General features: G+C 49.1%; 1 protein-coding gene across 1 annotated transcript in view; it reads right to left on the bottom strand.

The window, feature by feature from the left end:
* The window catches only part of MAML2 (mastermind like transcriptional coactivator 2), a 161,070-nt gene that overhangs the window by 143,988 nt on the left and 1,541 nt on the right, over positions 1-15,541 (bottom strand). Inside the window, exon 2 of the mRNA XM_083499310.1 lies at positions 11,095-15,201. Coding sequence (XP_083355436.1) covers positions 11,095-11,559 — 465 coding nt within the window. The 5' untranslated portion in view covers positions 11,560-15,201. The remainder of the gene's footprint in view (positions 1-11,094; positions 15,202-15,541) is intronic.

Here is a 15,541-nt window from a genome sequence, read left to right as displayed (position 1 = left end):
GGAAACAGGGTTGTTTTTTGGCGGGTTGCTGTTCTGCTAATCCCACTTTCAGTTTTGTATATATGGCCCTCAGCAGGCTTCCTCAACCTCGGCCCTCCAGATGTTTTGAGACTACAATTCCCATCATCCCTGGCCACTGGTCCTGCTAGCTAGGGATCATGGGAGTTGCAGGCCAAAAACATCTGGAGGGGTGAGGTTGAGGAAGCCTGGCCTTCAGTTTAAAACCTGCCTCCCTGTTCTTCAGATGGGATTCCCCACTCCCATGGTGATCTTGCTTTAAATGTTTGTTCAGCACTTCTTCGACCTTTCTGTTTGATTGCTTCAGAAAAGGATGGAGGCCGGCCTTCTGGAATAGCATTAAGGGCTAGGCAATTGACGATGTGCACAGTCCTTACCGCTTTGCAAATGGCACAAGAGACGGCCAATTAGCACTGCATGCAGATCCATCTTGTACCCAACCTGGAAGCAACAACCACAACCTCTTATCTAGTGGAGGAAAGTGGTATGTTTGTTCAAACTGCAGTGTTGAAGTGTGCATGCAATCGGCTGTGGTTTTGTCGAGTGTGAGGGTGTTCCAGAGCCCCGTTGCATCCAGAAGCGAACACAACCCGCGTCCGCGCATCACAATTCGCTGCTTCTGTGCATGCACGTGACGTCATTTTGACCGTCTGCGCATGCGGCGAAACCCGGAAGTAACGCACTCCATTACTTCCGGGTCGCCGCAGCGCACGACCCGAAAATACTTATCCCGAAGCTACTTCAACCCGAGGTATGACTGTACCTCTGTCCTGTATGTGACAAGTTGCCTCACTCTTGTCTAATGGTAGGGCCGGCCCTGGCAGCCAGCCACAGTGGGCAAACGGGCCTGGTTGGTATGAAGGCATCTTCCTAGGAAGCTTTTAAGACCGCTGGTCCATTTCGCTCTGTACCATCTACAGAAGTGCTAGAAAACATGGAGCCCTGCAGATGTTCCTGCACTACAACTCCCATCATCACTGGCCAGGCTTGCTGGAGCAGATGGGAGCTGTAGCCGCCATGTTGGCTTGGTCTGCACTGGCTGGTGGTAGCTCTCCAGGGGTTTCAGAGCTGAGGATGCCAGAGGTTGAAAACGGGGACCTTTTGCACACGAAGCATGCTCTCTCTACTACAAAGCCACGGTGCTGCCCCCTTATGCTCCTTCCTGAATTCCTAAGACTGCTCTTTCAAGGAATCAGCAAGAGAGACCTTGATCATGGATGCTCCTGCATCTGGAGCGTTGCAGGCGATATTGCAACCTCCCTGCCGTCGAATTATGCGTTTCTTGGACCTTGTCCACGTGGAGGATTCTGGCACTTCTGCGGAGCCATTTGCATGTGCTGGCACGAGAGCAAACCCCCGAGAGCAGGAATGTTGCACCTGTGTAAACTGCTGGGAGGATATCAGAGGCTTCAAATTAAGAAATTTGTGATGTGTGAGATTACGTTTATTCCTGCCTTTGATCCCGGGGCCCCCCTTTGATGCCCAAACGCCCAGTCTCTCTCTCTCCCCCCCCATTCTCTTTGGTTAGAAGAGTCCTGCAGTACAGTGGTACCTCTGGTTAAGAACTTAATTAGTTCCGGAGGTCCGTTCTTAACCTGAAACTGTTCTTAACCTGAGACACCACTTTAGCTAATGGGGCCTCCTGCTGCTGCCATGCAATTTCTGATCTCATCCTGAAGCAAAGTTCTTAACCCAAGGTACTATTTCTGGGTTAGCGGAGTCTGTAACCTGAAGCGTCTGTAACCCAAAGTACCACTGTAATGGAGTGGCCGAGGATCATAGAATCGTCTAGTCCAGTGTTTCCCAACCGGTGTTCCGCGGCACACTAGTGTGCCGCGAGACGTTGCCTGGTGTGCCGTGGGAGGGAGGCGGGTGAGTCGGGCGGCTCGAGGCGGGGTGGCGGCGGCGAGGATCCGCGTCGAGCCGGGGGCGGCTCCGCGGTGGTGGTGCCGAGGTTTCTCTCTCCATTCTCCCCTCACACACACACACAGGAAATAACACAGGATCAGCTGACAGGACCCGGCCAATGGGGCGGCGGCGGGGCAGCGCGCGCAAAAGGGAGGAGCGCGAGACAGCGGACGAGGAGGAGGCCGGCATGTCCGGGCAGCAGCAGCAACAACAGCAGCAGCAACTCCCGGCGACGGCTCCTCAAGCCCCGGGCAACCCTACTCCCTCACCGGCCTCGGCCGCCCTCCTGCTCCACCCGCCGCCGCCTCCCCCGCCGCCGCCGGCCACCTCGGCCCCGCCGCCGCCCCCTCCTCCGCCCGCTATCGCCGCCACCACCACAACAGCCGCCGCCGCCTCAGCTGGGCCCATGCCTGCCGGGAGCGGCGGCGGCAGCAGCAGCAGCAGCGCCCCGGCGCCCTTCCCTCACGGCGGCGACCCGGCCCTGAACGAGCAGGAGAAGGAGCTCAAGTGGCGCCTCAAGCGGCTCTACCCGGCCGTGGACGAGCAGGAGACGCCGCTGCCGTGCTCCTGGAGCCCGAAGGACAAATTCAGCTACATCGGCCTCTCGCAGAACAACCTGCGCGTCCACTACAAAGGTAGAGGGACGGAGGGAGGGCGAGGCCGAGGCCACCGCCATCCCCAGGCCCCCTCCGCCTCTTCCTCCGAAAGGCAGGCTGAGAAACTCCCAGGGAAGCTCTGAACGTCTCCCCCGAAACCGTCGGGAGGCTTCGGTTGTTGCCTTTCTCCGCCGAGGTCGGTGGACCCCGAGCCTAGGCTTCCTTCCCGCACCCCGCTTTCCGAAGACCGCACACCAGTTGGGCCAGTACATATTCCCCTCCCGTGACTGGAGCGGAATAGCCCTTTCTCTTCTTCCCCAACCCTTGTCGTTGGAGGAGTCCCTCAGTCCCTCGCTTTGCTGCCTCCTCCCCCCCCCACCCCCAAAGCTTGGAGGTTCCCCAGCAAGGGGGAGGGGAAAAAATTGAAACTTACACTTTCGTGCGTCCCTCCCGGCGTGACGCTGCGCGCTGACGTCACGGAGCTGTAATGGTGGTGTGCCTCGAGATTTTTTTCATCAAACAAGTGTGCCTTTGCCCAAAAAAGGTTGGGAAACACTGGTCTAGTCCAACCCGCCTTGCAAGGCAGGAATCTTTTGCCCAAACCTAAAACCCTAAGATTAAGGGTCTCACGACCTACCAGCTGAGCTATCCCAGGTATTGGATCATGTCTGTATGGATAGTGAGTTGACTGCACTTAAAGAACCAAGCTCTCGTGTAGAGCTGCTTCAAATGTATGTTGGAAGTGTAAGGAGAAGGAAGGCGCATTCTACCACATATGGTGGACGACATGCAAGACAACAAAAGCATTCTGGGAAATGATATATAATGAGTTGAAAAAAATGTTTAAAATAACGTTTGTGGGAAAACCAGAGGCTTTTTTACTAGGAATTTTTGGTGCAAAGATATCAAAGGAGCAGAAACAATTATTTATGTATGTGACAACAGCAGCACAGATACTACTGGCCCAGAGATGGCAAGAAGATAAAAGTCCTAACCAGAGATGAATGGCTGATGAAGACAATGGACTATGGCGAAATGGCCAAAATGACCAGGAAAATCAGAAACCAAGAAGAGAGGAACTTTTATAAGGAATGGGGAAAATTTGCAATGTACTTAAGAGAACACTGTAAGCAACTAAAGACCTTGGCAGGATTTGAGTAACGCTTGTAATGTACTAAAAACTAAGGAAAAAATGGATTATTTAAGAAAAATAGAGAAAATATGTGAGGCAGTTGAAAAAGATTGAAAATGGTAACCATGGAAGGGTGGAGGGGAGTCCTAGGATTCAGAGAATCCTAAATGTTGATAATGGTGCTTAATGTTTGGATTTAAATGTGCAGTGTAAAACTCAATAAAAAAAAGATTATACAAAAAAATAAAATAAAAAACAAAGAACCAGGCTCTCTGACAGGTTGTGACCCAACACCACTAAATACCACGAGTCACCTTTCCACCACCTCTGGTGTAATTACAGTAAAAAGGAGCACTTGCCTTAGGAGTCTCCTCACAAATCTCAGCACCTTTAACAAACTACCATTCCCAGGATTCTTTAGGGAAAGCCACTGTTAAAAGTGGCAGGATAGTGCTTTTAAATGAATAGTGAAGATGCTCCAGCTCCCATTCATATTTCAGCATCACTGCATGGCGGCTTCCACTCCAGTCAGTGGGGCTCACTTGGGAAAACTTCCCCTTGGATTGTATCCTACTGTGGTTTGCAGACCATGGCTGGTCCACAAACACCATCAAGGTGTTCCAAAGAAAGACTTACGTGGGGGTTGCGTTCTGAGGCACCACACATTTAAGTGAAATCGTATTGGGAACGCCATTGAAAAAGCCTGCCAACACCCTCTGGAAACCCTTGAAAAACCCTTGAAAAACCAAAAAGCCACCAAACTCTACCACCATCGCTCCCTCCAAACCTCCCTGCTCAAACTCTACAGGAGGCCTCAAAGCCTTGTGGGATTGCTAGATGCTATTTTCACCATTTTTGGGCTCTTTTAGGGCTGCTTTTGCCCCTTCTTGTGCTACTTCCTGGTTTGTGGTGATGTGTACGGTCATGTGTGCCTTGAACATGCATAAATGACGAGCTGCATGTATCTGCCTTTGGCCCTGTGGGTGATGCTGACCCCTGCCTTATGATGGAGCCGGCAGCCATTTTGACCAGAGCCAGATTATCGAAAAGGAGACAGCAGCCATTTGGACCAGAGCCTAGTTCTCAATAAGGCCCTGGTACAGAACTTATGATTTTCATAGGGTGGCATTGAACGAAGTCTTACTCAGAGCAGACTCACTGAAATTAATGAAGTAAGTTAGAGCCATTAATGGACGTACTCTCTCTGAGTAAAATGTAGTTGACTACCACCCCACAATATGGCACTGGTTTGGCCTACTAATTTTTGTCTAAACCAGTTTTTCAAACTTGGGTCTCCAGCTACTTTTGGACTACAACTCCCATCATCCCCAACTAGCAGGGCCAGTGGTCTGGGATGATGGGAAATGTAGTCCAAAAAAATCTGGCGACTCAAGTTTGGGAAACACTGTTCTAAATCTTTTTAACTGATAGAGGCTCTTCTTAGACCTTGTGGTTTCCTTAATGTGGCACCTATTTGGGTGTAGACACCAGCACTGAAGAAAAGAATGTTCTTTAAAATGCAAATTCTGTATGCATTTTTATATGCAGAACAACAAAAACGATGTTTATTAAGTGGTCGTGCCTAGACCCTCAGTGATTTTCAAGTGGAAGAAAAAGCTTGAGAACTGCTATTCCAGAGAACGATATTATTATTTTTGCCCCATTTTGTTACTGTCGTCGTTGCTTGGCTACCCTTTTTGTTTATTTTTGGTTTTAAAAACAAATCTAGACGTCTTCCCAGCTGCCACTCATCTGTGAGTCTCACCATTCAAAAAGTTCTTCAGAGTTCACGCAACACATCTCGCCGTGATAGAACATATTTAAGGTCAGTTTCAGAAACTGGAAGCCTCAGACATCCCTCTGCCCTCCTTCTAGGAAACATCTGTTCCTCTCAGCCACATGAAGAAACACCACTAATTTGCTGCACTTGTTTAGTGAGCTGAAAACATCTTTCTCCTTCCCAACTGCGTAAAGCTATACACACTTACTTGGGAGTAGAGATGGAGGAGAAATTTGATTCAGTACGCATTTAAAGCAGACACTATCACACTTTCTTGAAATAACCTGAGGACCAAAAACACAGTTATCCTTTGAAATTCTCATTTCCCTGCATTTTGTGATGCAGTTCTCCAACCAAGGATTACAGAAATGCATTCTATTAGGGAAAGCGTGTGTAAAAATGAAGGGATTGGTGAGAATAGCATACAAAAAATGCATCCTATTGGAGTAAAGGTAAAGGGACCCCTGACCATTAGGTCCAGTTGTGGCTGACTCTGGGGTTGCGGCACTCATCTCGCTTTACTGGCCGAGGGAGCCTGCGTACAGCTTCTGGGTCATGTGGCCAGCATGACTAAGCCGCTTCTGGCGAACCAGAGCAGCACACGGAAACGCCGTTTACCTTCCCACCAGAGTGGTACCTATTTATCTACTTGTACTTTGATGTGCTTTTGAACTGCTAGGTTGGCAGGAGCAGCGACCGAGCAACGGGAGCTCACCCTGTCCCGGGGATTTGAACCGCCGTCCTTCTGATCGGCAAGTCCTAGGTTCTGTGTAATTGCTTGCAAATCCAGGTGCCCCAGAGAGCCACATTTCAGGTGAGGCAATTCCTCTAGGTATAGTTTTGCCTGCAAAATTACAGTGTTCCAGACTCTCCAGTATTTAGAGAGGAAACTTTGTCCTCAGAAAAAAGAGTGCATTCTTCTTCTTCTGTACTAAGGAAGGGAGTAGGATTATTTTGAAGGTCAATGCTAGATAACTTTTTTTAAAAAAAAACCCAACCCAAACAAACCAAGAGCACAGAAATGTCTTCGGCTACTGTAGGTCCTTGTGACCTCGGAGTTCTGCTTGGCAAAACATCTGTGCATAGGCTTTTAAGCCCTGAAAACTTTAATTAGTTGGGTTATCAAATTACCTTCTTTTCTTTTTTGCACCTTTGTTAAAAATGCGGACCAGCCGGCCTCTTATTGCTTAAACGCATTTAACTCATATGCTGCCGCCATAACAGAGGAAACACAGCATAAACACAGATTAAAGCTCTGTGCTTTAATCTGACATGGTTGGTACCACTATCTCAAGGCCTGGTGGTGATTATCAAGCCCGACAGCAGTGCAAACCGCCCCACACCAAATGGCTGAGGCCAGCTAGCAACACATGCATGCAGCTGGCAGATAGCACAAGGTCAATCACTCCCTGCCTGCAAAGGAATCCAAATCAAGTCTGTCTTTATTATGTCTTCGGTGTCTTGTGACTCCACCACCCTAATATATGGCCAGGGAGGGAGGAATTAACAGGTGTGGCCCCTGTAGGGCTTTTTCTCCCTAGTATACTGAAAGGCACTTGCAATTTCGGGCACAGCTTGGGTGGTATAAGTTACTGGTTCACACAACACTTTGCATCTGAAGCCTCCAGTTAAGACAGATCTTTATTTGCATCAGCCACCAACCATAGCAATAAATTGCACCAAAGACAGAACTAGATGGTTAGCTATAGAAAGTACGTTCTGGAAGTTTAAAGATAAAGGGATCCCTGACCATTAGGTCCAGTCATGGCCGACTCTGGGGTTGCGGCGCTCATTTCGCTTTATTGGCCGAGGGAGCCGGCGTACAGCTTCCGGGTCATGTGGCCAGCATGACTAAACCGCTTCTGGCGAACCACAGCAGCGCACGGAAACGACGTTTGCCTTCCCGCTGGAGCGATACCTATTTATCTACTTGCACTTTTTGGTGTGCTTTCGAACTGCTAGGTTGGCAGGAGCAGGAACCGAGCAACGGGAGCTCACCCCGTCACGGGGATTTGAACCGCCAACCTTCTGATCGGCAAGTCCTAGGCTCTGTGGTTTAACCCACAGCGCCACCCGCATCCCAATCCATACAAATGGCAGAATTAATACATAGTCCTTTTGCCACAGATAAAACAGGTGAACCAATAGGCTTTCTTTTGATTAAAAAACTGAGCAGTGTTAGGAAGTTAATCAAATAATAGATCTTATTCTAATTGCCCCTGCTAATTTTTAATTATTTTTTTTTGCAGTTTTTGCTGTTATCTTGATCTGCTGGAAGAAAAGACGCAGTAGCAATGGTTGAGTGACCTGGTATGGACAATAGCAGAAGGGTAATAACCTCACTCCTCAAATCTTTATAAAGAGTGCAAGCACATGGGCTACTGACATTCAGTTAAGTTGCTCAAGCTCCACACATGGCAAAAGCAACTGAATGCTACCTTTGGTTATGACATCTATGGTGCTGCACCAGTGGAACTGCCTAAACTACAGCCCTGTGTTATTATGCATTATTTAAAACACTTACGTATACATTGCTGACTATTTAAGAATATCAAAGTGGTGTGCAAAACATAAAAATTGTACAACAAATGATTAAAAAGCAATGTAACAAAACACCTGTTTATAATCTGCACAGCGACCCAACAAACTCACCCACCGATGTCAGTAATCAGGGGGTGCTTGGGTCAACAAGAAGGTCTTTAGCAGATGCTGAGAACCAAAAGCAGGTAGGGCATGCTAGAATTCTCAAGGAAGGCTCTTCGGTGTAGGGGGTCACCACGCTGAAGACTCTGCTGGCAGCGGTCACAAGATGGATGGAAAACATGGCCTGTGCCATTATGAGTAGCCAGGAAGCAGAACAAAAAACATCCAGCAATGTTGGTGCAAGGAAGACATGGAATAATATATGAAGAGACCTGCTGGATCAGGCCAAAGGCCCATTTGGTCCAAAGTTCTGTTCTCACAGTGACCGGTGAGATGCTTAAGGGGAACTCCAAAGCACAGCAGAACCCTCCCTGTTTGCCACCCCAAACAACTAGAATGCAGAAGCATACTTCCTTGGCAGCCGAGGCAGAACACAGCCATTGTAAGCCACAATATTGCCATATGCACATTCATGGAGTGAAACAAAATAATCAGAGGGTTAATAATAATAATAATAATAATAATAATAATAATAATAATGGGGCATATATTAGGGCAGTTCAAGAAGTGTCAAGAAGTACTGAGGAAAGATGTCTGCAACCCCCAACGTCCATTTTGCACGCATCAGATAACCTGTTGCAGATATAAAAGATGCTACTTTATACCCAGCACACAGCCTCCAAAACTGAGTCTTGTACTGCTGCAATCTTCCACTCATGCCACAGCTAGAAACTTCACCTGTCTGTGGCTTGTTGCAATCAACGGGACCATCTTATACCTGTCACTCAAACTGTCAACAGGCTGCAGACGGGAGCAGTAATATCTCGAGTATCTTTATGCAAAAGCTATGTCTAATTCTACAAGCCTTACACATCACTGTTATAGTATGGCCCCTATTGTGCTTGTTCTGCATTAAAACACGATGGGTGTTTAATTTATCCCTCTGGGTCTCTTGAAGCTTTGTTTTGAGAGCTATTAATTGTCTGTATTTGAAATGGAACAAAACTGCAAACTTTGCTATTCTCCACCCCTGGCTTTGACATTTGCTTCTGGATTTCTCAAGGTGAAACTCCCCTCTCCCGTAATGTGGTTTGCCTATCAACAAAAAAACACTTATCGAAAAGAGTGCTCCTCACACCCCAAAGTTAAGTTGGACTTTAGGGGATAAAATATACCAAATACTACGTTTAAAACGAAGCTGCGTTGGGAAGGGTTTGTTTGTTTGTGAACTTCGGAAGCAAAATAATTTCTGATGCAAGTAAGCAGCCATGAAACAAGCAATAAAGGATAGAATTGTAGAGTTGCAAGGGACCACAAGGGTCATCTAGTCCAACCCCCTGCAACGCAGGAATCTTTTGCTCAATGTGGGGCTTGAACCCACAACCCTGAGATTCAGAGTCTCATGCTCTACCAACTGAGCTATCCCAGAGCTGGATGAGTACTGTAATGACCCACAAGCAGGAGGCTGCACTTAACCAGAGTCCTGCTGGATCTCAACAAAGGAATATTTACTCCAGTATCCTGTTCTTACAAGTGTCAACCAGAGGCATATAGGAGACCAGCAAGACAGAAGTAACGCTTCTCTTTTTAGCAGACAAACCATGCCAGTTCACCCATCACTTACCCACCACCATGTTTACTTAGCACCCGATGCCCAGCCACATTCGTAAGGCTCGTCATCACCTCTTCCATCGATTACGCAGTCCCCCCCCCTTGTTTCCAGATCTCCAGCAGAATTCATCCAACACAGGGGTCCCAATTGCTGAATTAACCTTTATAGGTTCTCATCCTTTTCTCTGGGGTTCTTAAATCTCACCACCACCACGACCAAAGCCACAGATACACTGCAGGCAGTAAGTAAACAGGTGTAGCTCCCTCTCTCCCAACCGCAGGAAGCGAGGGTGTGAGAAAAACCCAGCTAGACCAGATTCAGCTCAGCATCCTGTTCCAAACAGCATCCAGCCAGATCCCTCTGGAAAAAAATTGCATGAAGCCAACAGCCATTGCCCCGTGTCTGGTATTCATAGATACAGTGCTACTGAATGTGGAGGTTCCATTCAGTTGTGGCACAGCAATAGCCATGGATAAAAACAGATCACCCACCATTAATGTGTCCAAAATCCCCTCCTAAAAAGCCAACTAAGTTAGTGGGCATCTCCGTAATAAAATAAGCTTCCAAAGCAGGCACAGGCAAACTTGGCCCTACAACTACAACTCCCATCATCCCTAGCTAACATGACCAGTGGTCAGGGATGATGGGAGTTGTAGTCCCAAAAAACATCTGGAGGGCCGAATTTGCCTATGCCTGTTCCAAAGTGTCTTTGAAGTGAGCCACCATTCTCTCTGCCTCAGCTTCTCATCTGCAAAATGGGGGTAGTAATACTTGTCTGCGCTTACAGGCTGCTAAAAGGATCACTGCCCTGGCTTGCACCCCCTCCCCACGCCTTCCCCTGCTGTCAAATTTCCTATGTCAAATTTCAGATTGCAAGCTCCTCAGGGGAGAGACCTGCACTCTTGCTGACGGCATGGCAGGAACGAGAGAACACAGCGATGTCCTTGTGCGCAAAACAAAACAGCCTATCTAATGGCACCCCTCATTAACAACCATTAGCATTTCTACATGGCAGGCTGCTGTTTTAAGTGCAGAGATACAGCTTGTAAAAATGGGGGGGGGGGGGAGAGTTGGCGATGCAAAATGAGATTTTGACATTTTAAAAACTCACACATATGAGAGACCATTGGTTCATCCTTCCAAACTCAGCCCTTGCAACTCCCCTCCCACAGGGGCAGAATTTGCTAATATGAAGCTGAGGACAAAATTTGGCGCCCCCTAAATATTTCTTATTTTTACAATAATTCCTTTTGGTACAGTTACTTTTAAAATGGATCTTCTCGAGTAGGTACCCGAATAAATATAGGTTTTAAAAAATATTTTGTGCCCCCTTAGCTGGGCACCACCCTAAAGGCGCTGGCTCCTGAGCATGTTTGGAGGGAACCAGGTAACGAACGAGACTCACCGCAATGAGCGCGGGGTTCCTCTGCTCCCCTCCAGAGGCCGATCCGGGCTGCTCTCCGTTGATCCCACTCCTGCCACCAGTCGTCCCGTTGCTGATCAGCTGCTGGCGATAGTAGTCCGCCGGAGGGGGCGCTGCAGCGTTCGCAGAAGGAGCCGAAGCCGCGATGCTGCCGCCTCCTCCGCTGTGACCATTGGCCGCTGCTGCCTTGCTGTGCTTCCCTCCTTTCCTGGCCGCCTGGCCGTGCTGCACCAGGTTGAGGAGTTGCAAGGTGCTCTCCCGCTCGCGGCTCGAGCTCTCCGCCCGGCCCCGCTCGTAGCGCCCCTCGCAGCTCAGGTGGTGCTGGCGGCAGATGGCGATGCGCGCCCGCAGCCGCTCCACGATCGCGCTGTGCACCCGCGGCGCCGCCACCGAGCCGCCGCCGCCTCCCAGGAGACCCGGGGCTTGGGGGGGAGCCGTGTCCCCCATCCCCGCACCCTCAGGCCCCTGCTCTTTTGCAAAGGGCTTGTTGATCCACTCTCACGTGAACCAGAAACCGGCTCTTCTCTCCGGAACGGCTGCGAATCTTGCGCTCCTCTCCTGCAAACCGGGGTAGATCGCTTGCCCGATTTTAGTCCAGCGGGCTCTTTACAAAGTCGCCGCCAGCGCCATCCTTTTTGCAGGTTCCCCGAGCAAAGCAACAGACTTCAGCAGCGGGGGGCGAAGCTGGCCAGCAGGGGCGGCTGCAGACTTGCAAGCTACAGCCATTTAAATCGCGGTGCAAACCACTGATAGGGGTTATTTTTCCTCCCCCTTTCCTTTTTTTTTTTTTTTTAAAAAATATCCTCCACCACGAGGTCTGATTAAGGCTTGCTGAAAAGCATCGCAGCAAAGTTTTTACAGCAATGCATTTTAGGGAGAATTTGTAATAATAAATAAGCAGATAGCGTGCTTTTTTGGGGGGGGGGGAAGAAGCCAATTGGCAAAAAGGTGTGGAAAGACACACACACACCCTTCTCTTCAGCGCAAAAAAGAAAGGGACGCGTGAAAGTGAGCGCGAGCGTGGAGGAAGGGTCGTGTGGACGGGTGACACGAGGTTCCCTGAAGTTGCTCGCGAGAGCAGCGATCGGAATGGGGCGCGTTGGCTGGATGCCGGAGGGATGGGAGAAGCGATTCCGGAGAGTTTTAAAATTTGTTGCTTTCTCTTTCGCCTACCTCTGTCTTTTAAAACCCGGTTGTTGTTGTTTTTGCACAGGCTCCTGCTCAAAGAGTATCTCCTTTTAAGTCAAAGGAAAAGCAAGACGGCTTACTGGTTCCCGGTGTCATTAAGTTCAGACGCGGTTCTCCAATGAATCCAACCCATGCTTGGGAGACGCGGACGGGCAGATGGTTTCTCCGAAGGGTGGGAGATCCTTAAGTGTCCCTCCCTCCCGTGCCACGGAAAAAAGCCAGCTCCGATCTCGATGCAAAAAGCCCTCCCCGCATCCTCGTGCTCCTTTTTGTCTACTTCCAGAAAAGCTGAGCAAAGCACCCAGGAACGCGGCGGGGGGGAGAGAGAGGAGGCGGGTGGGGGGAAGAGTTGGTGGGAGTAAAAGCAGAAATCACGACTCCCAACGATCAGCTAATTCACAAACCAGCTCGAAACTTACAAACTTCCAGCTCTCCGCCTCCAGACCCGTCCGATGCAGCGAGATTCCTCGGTCAATTTGTATATTCCATCCCTTCCCAGACTTGGGAGCTGGTGAGTTTTTGTTGCTGTTGCAATGTCTCTCCAAAGCGCGCTGGACGGTGGTGGTCGCTGCTGCTGCTGCTGCCGCCCTGCCCTCTGCACTTGCCGGTTCAAGAAGAGAGCAGAAAGCTTGCAGTGTTCCCCCCTCCCCCTTTTCCTTCGCTTGTCTCGTGCTTTAAGTCGCCAGGCTGCTACGACTGCACGGCGCGGGGGTTGCAGATACACAGGATTTCATTGTGCTCGCATAGAATCTGAGCAGCGGCGGCAACAGCAGCAGCAAACATGAGACTGACGGGGAGCCCTGGCGGAAGGCTGGCACCGTTGCGCGGAAAAAGTCGCCGTTCCCAGAAATGAAGGGCAAGGAGACCCCTGCCGGCCAAACCCTCTCGTTGCAGGGAGCTTCCGTTTACTTAAAAAGCCCGCTTTCCCACGTTATGCTCGGGCACTCGCGATCAAATCAGGGGGCGCTGATACATGTGCATTTCAGAAGGCTGACGCTGTGCCCGTGGAAGTAAAACGCGACACAAATCTACGCGCCACCAGAAAGCGGCCATAGCCTTTCGAAAGCAGGCTGCTCCTCTACATGTGAATTGGACCTTGCCAGGTGCTTTGGGGGCATAGTAACACTGGTATAGTGCATGCACCTGGAAGGATAGCACAAAGTGCAGCGTGCACACAAATGACTTCCCTTTGCAAAGTTTCTGCCAAGCTCTTGGAAGATGGCAGTGGAGACTGGATAAAAGGTGCAGGCAATTTCACATTAACTTTTCTGCCATGCCCGTTAATTCCCAACCCACAAACCTTCAGCAAACAAGATAACTGTGCTTAAACATTGGAAGCCATTATTTTATAAATTACATAAACTATAGGGCTTATGATATTATGTGGGCATATGTACGTGTACACACAAGCTGTTTGCATAGTGATAGCGTTTTCTAACACTACGTTTCAGCAGGCTTCTTGTTTACCCACATTCCTTTTTAAATCCATTATTGGAGGCTGCTGAAATGAGAATATGTTTCCTGAAAAGACGCTGGAGCATTTAATGTTTTTCAGCTGTTTGGCACAAATCACAAGATGCTTTTGAAAAGACTTTTCCGCCCAAACTTTTCGTGCACCCATATATCATATTGCTGATGACCCAGCCTGTTTGGAAGAAACACTCATTCGAAGCAGCAGCAAGCCTTCCACCTGCAAGGTAGGAGGGTTTCCTAAAGCAGGCCTGTAGCTTTTAATCCACTGAGCCAACCACAGCCTCTAAGCTGTTTGAGAAACCGATTTTGCTGCCCGTAGATGCAAAAGCACAGTACATGACTCTACTCAGCTTCGGTGGTGGTGAAGACCTAACCCCCAAAGGACACTTGTGAAGGAGAGTAGGCTTGTGTTTTTTCCTTTTCCAAACCAATTTGGGTACAACCAGCCTCAACAGTGCCTGTAGGTGAACTGACAAGCCTCTTCCAATCAGTGTTAAGCCTCTGTCCTCCCTCCTTGTTAACTGGTAAGTCAACCCCAAATGCATGAAGCGGTTAGGGGAACAAATAATAGGCAGGCAAGAGACGGATGGGAAATAGTGAAAGAATAGTTTATTGTACAGCTTTATGTAGAGTGCAAGCCTAAATTATGGCTGATTTTGAAAAGGTAGCGTGTCAGGATAGAGAAAGACACCATGACAAGAATTACGGGGAGCTTTCCTCTGTAATTCAAAAGCTAGGAGAAACTTGATCGCATCAGAGGATGGCTTGCTCTCTTAAGGTGCGAAAACTCCCACGTTTATGCGAAGAGAACTTGATTCATATCTTTTCCGTTTCCTTACACTTAATATGCTTCTATTTACCAAGTGCAAACATGGGTGGGGCTTATGAACACCTTTGTCAAACACAGCAGGCACAGCCGAGCTGTTAAAGCAAACCAGAGCCTTAAGAATGTTAACACTGCACCCAAACTTTAGACTTTTACTCATCGCAATAAACCTGAGCGCATTAAGGAGTTGCACACAGAGAGTCTGTGCACTTGCTTTTCCCACTGTCCCTTAGCCTCGCCTTTCATACCCCCTTAACTGCTGCTGCCCTGCTGTACCTGATAAGAGCTGTGGTGGCACTTGGGTGACTTGGGGCTCACCTGGCGAGTAGATGATGAACATATAGGAATCACCTTACAGGATCAGACTAAAGATCCAGGTAGTCCAATGTTCTGTTTCCAAACTAATGCCACTATGAAGCCCACAAGCAAAAGGAAGGTTTGTTCCTGGATTATCACTGCTTCCATTCACATCTGAAGCCCAAACTTATAATAGACGCAGGAAGTTGACTCAAATCAAGTCAGGCCATTGGTCCACCTAGCTCAGTATTGCACACAGTAACTAGCAGCAGCTCCCAAAGGTTTCAGATAGGGGCCTCCTAGACCTACCCAGGGACGCGGACTTATAAAAAATATTGGGGGGGCCCAGGAAAGCTCATGAATAATAAATAAGCTCATGAATATGCAAATAAAGTGGTGCCGCCTCCTCGTGAGCGAATAGGGGAGAGCGTGCGGCGCCTATTAATCAGCTCCGAAGGAAATTGGGTGGAGCTTTTGCTCGGGAGGGAGGGCAGAAGGCATGCTGCAGCCCGACCCTGTGCATTTTGGGCTGGGGGAGGGGCGGCGGTGGCGCTCTGCTGGAGGGGCGCCTGAGATTATTGGGGGGGCAGAGCCCCCCAAATGAATTTTTGAGGGGGCTCGGGCCCCCTCAAGCCCCATGGAGTC

Source organism: Podarcis liolepis (assembly GCF_965112155.1).
Source record: "Podarcis liolepis genome assembly, chromosome: 4".
In the NCBI taxonomy this organism is placed as follows: domain Eukaryota; kingdom Metazoa; phylum Chordata; class Lepidosauria; order Squamata; family Lacertidae; genus Podarcis; species Podarcis liolepis.
Note: the sequence above shows the minus strand (reverse complement) of the source record. Positions and strands in the feature narration are given on the sequence as shown.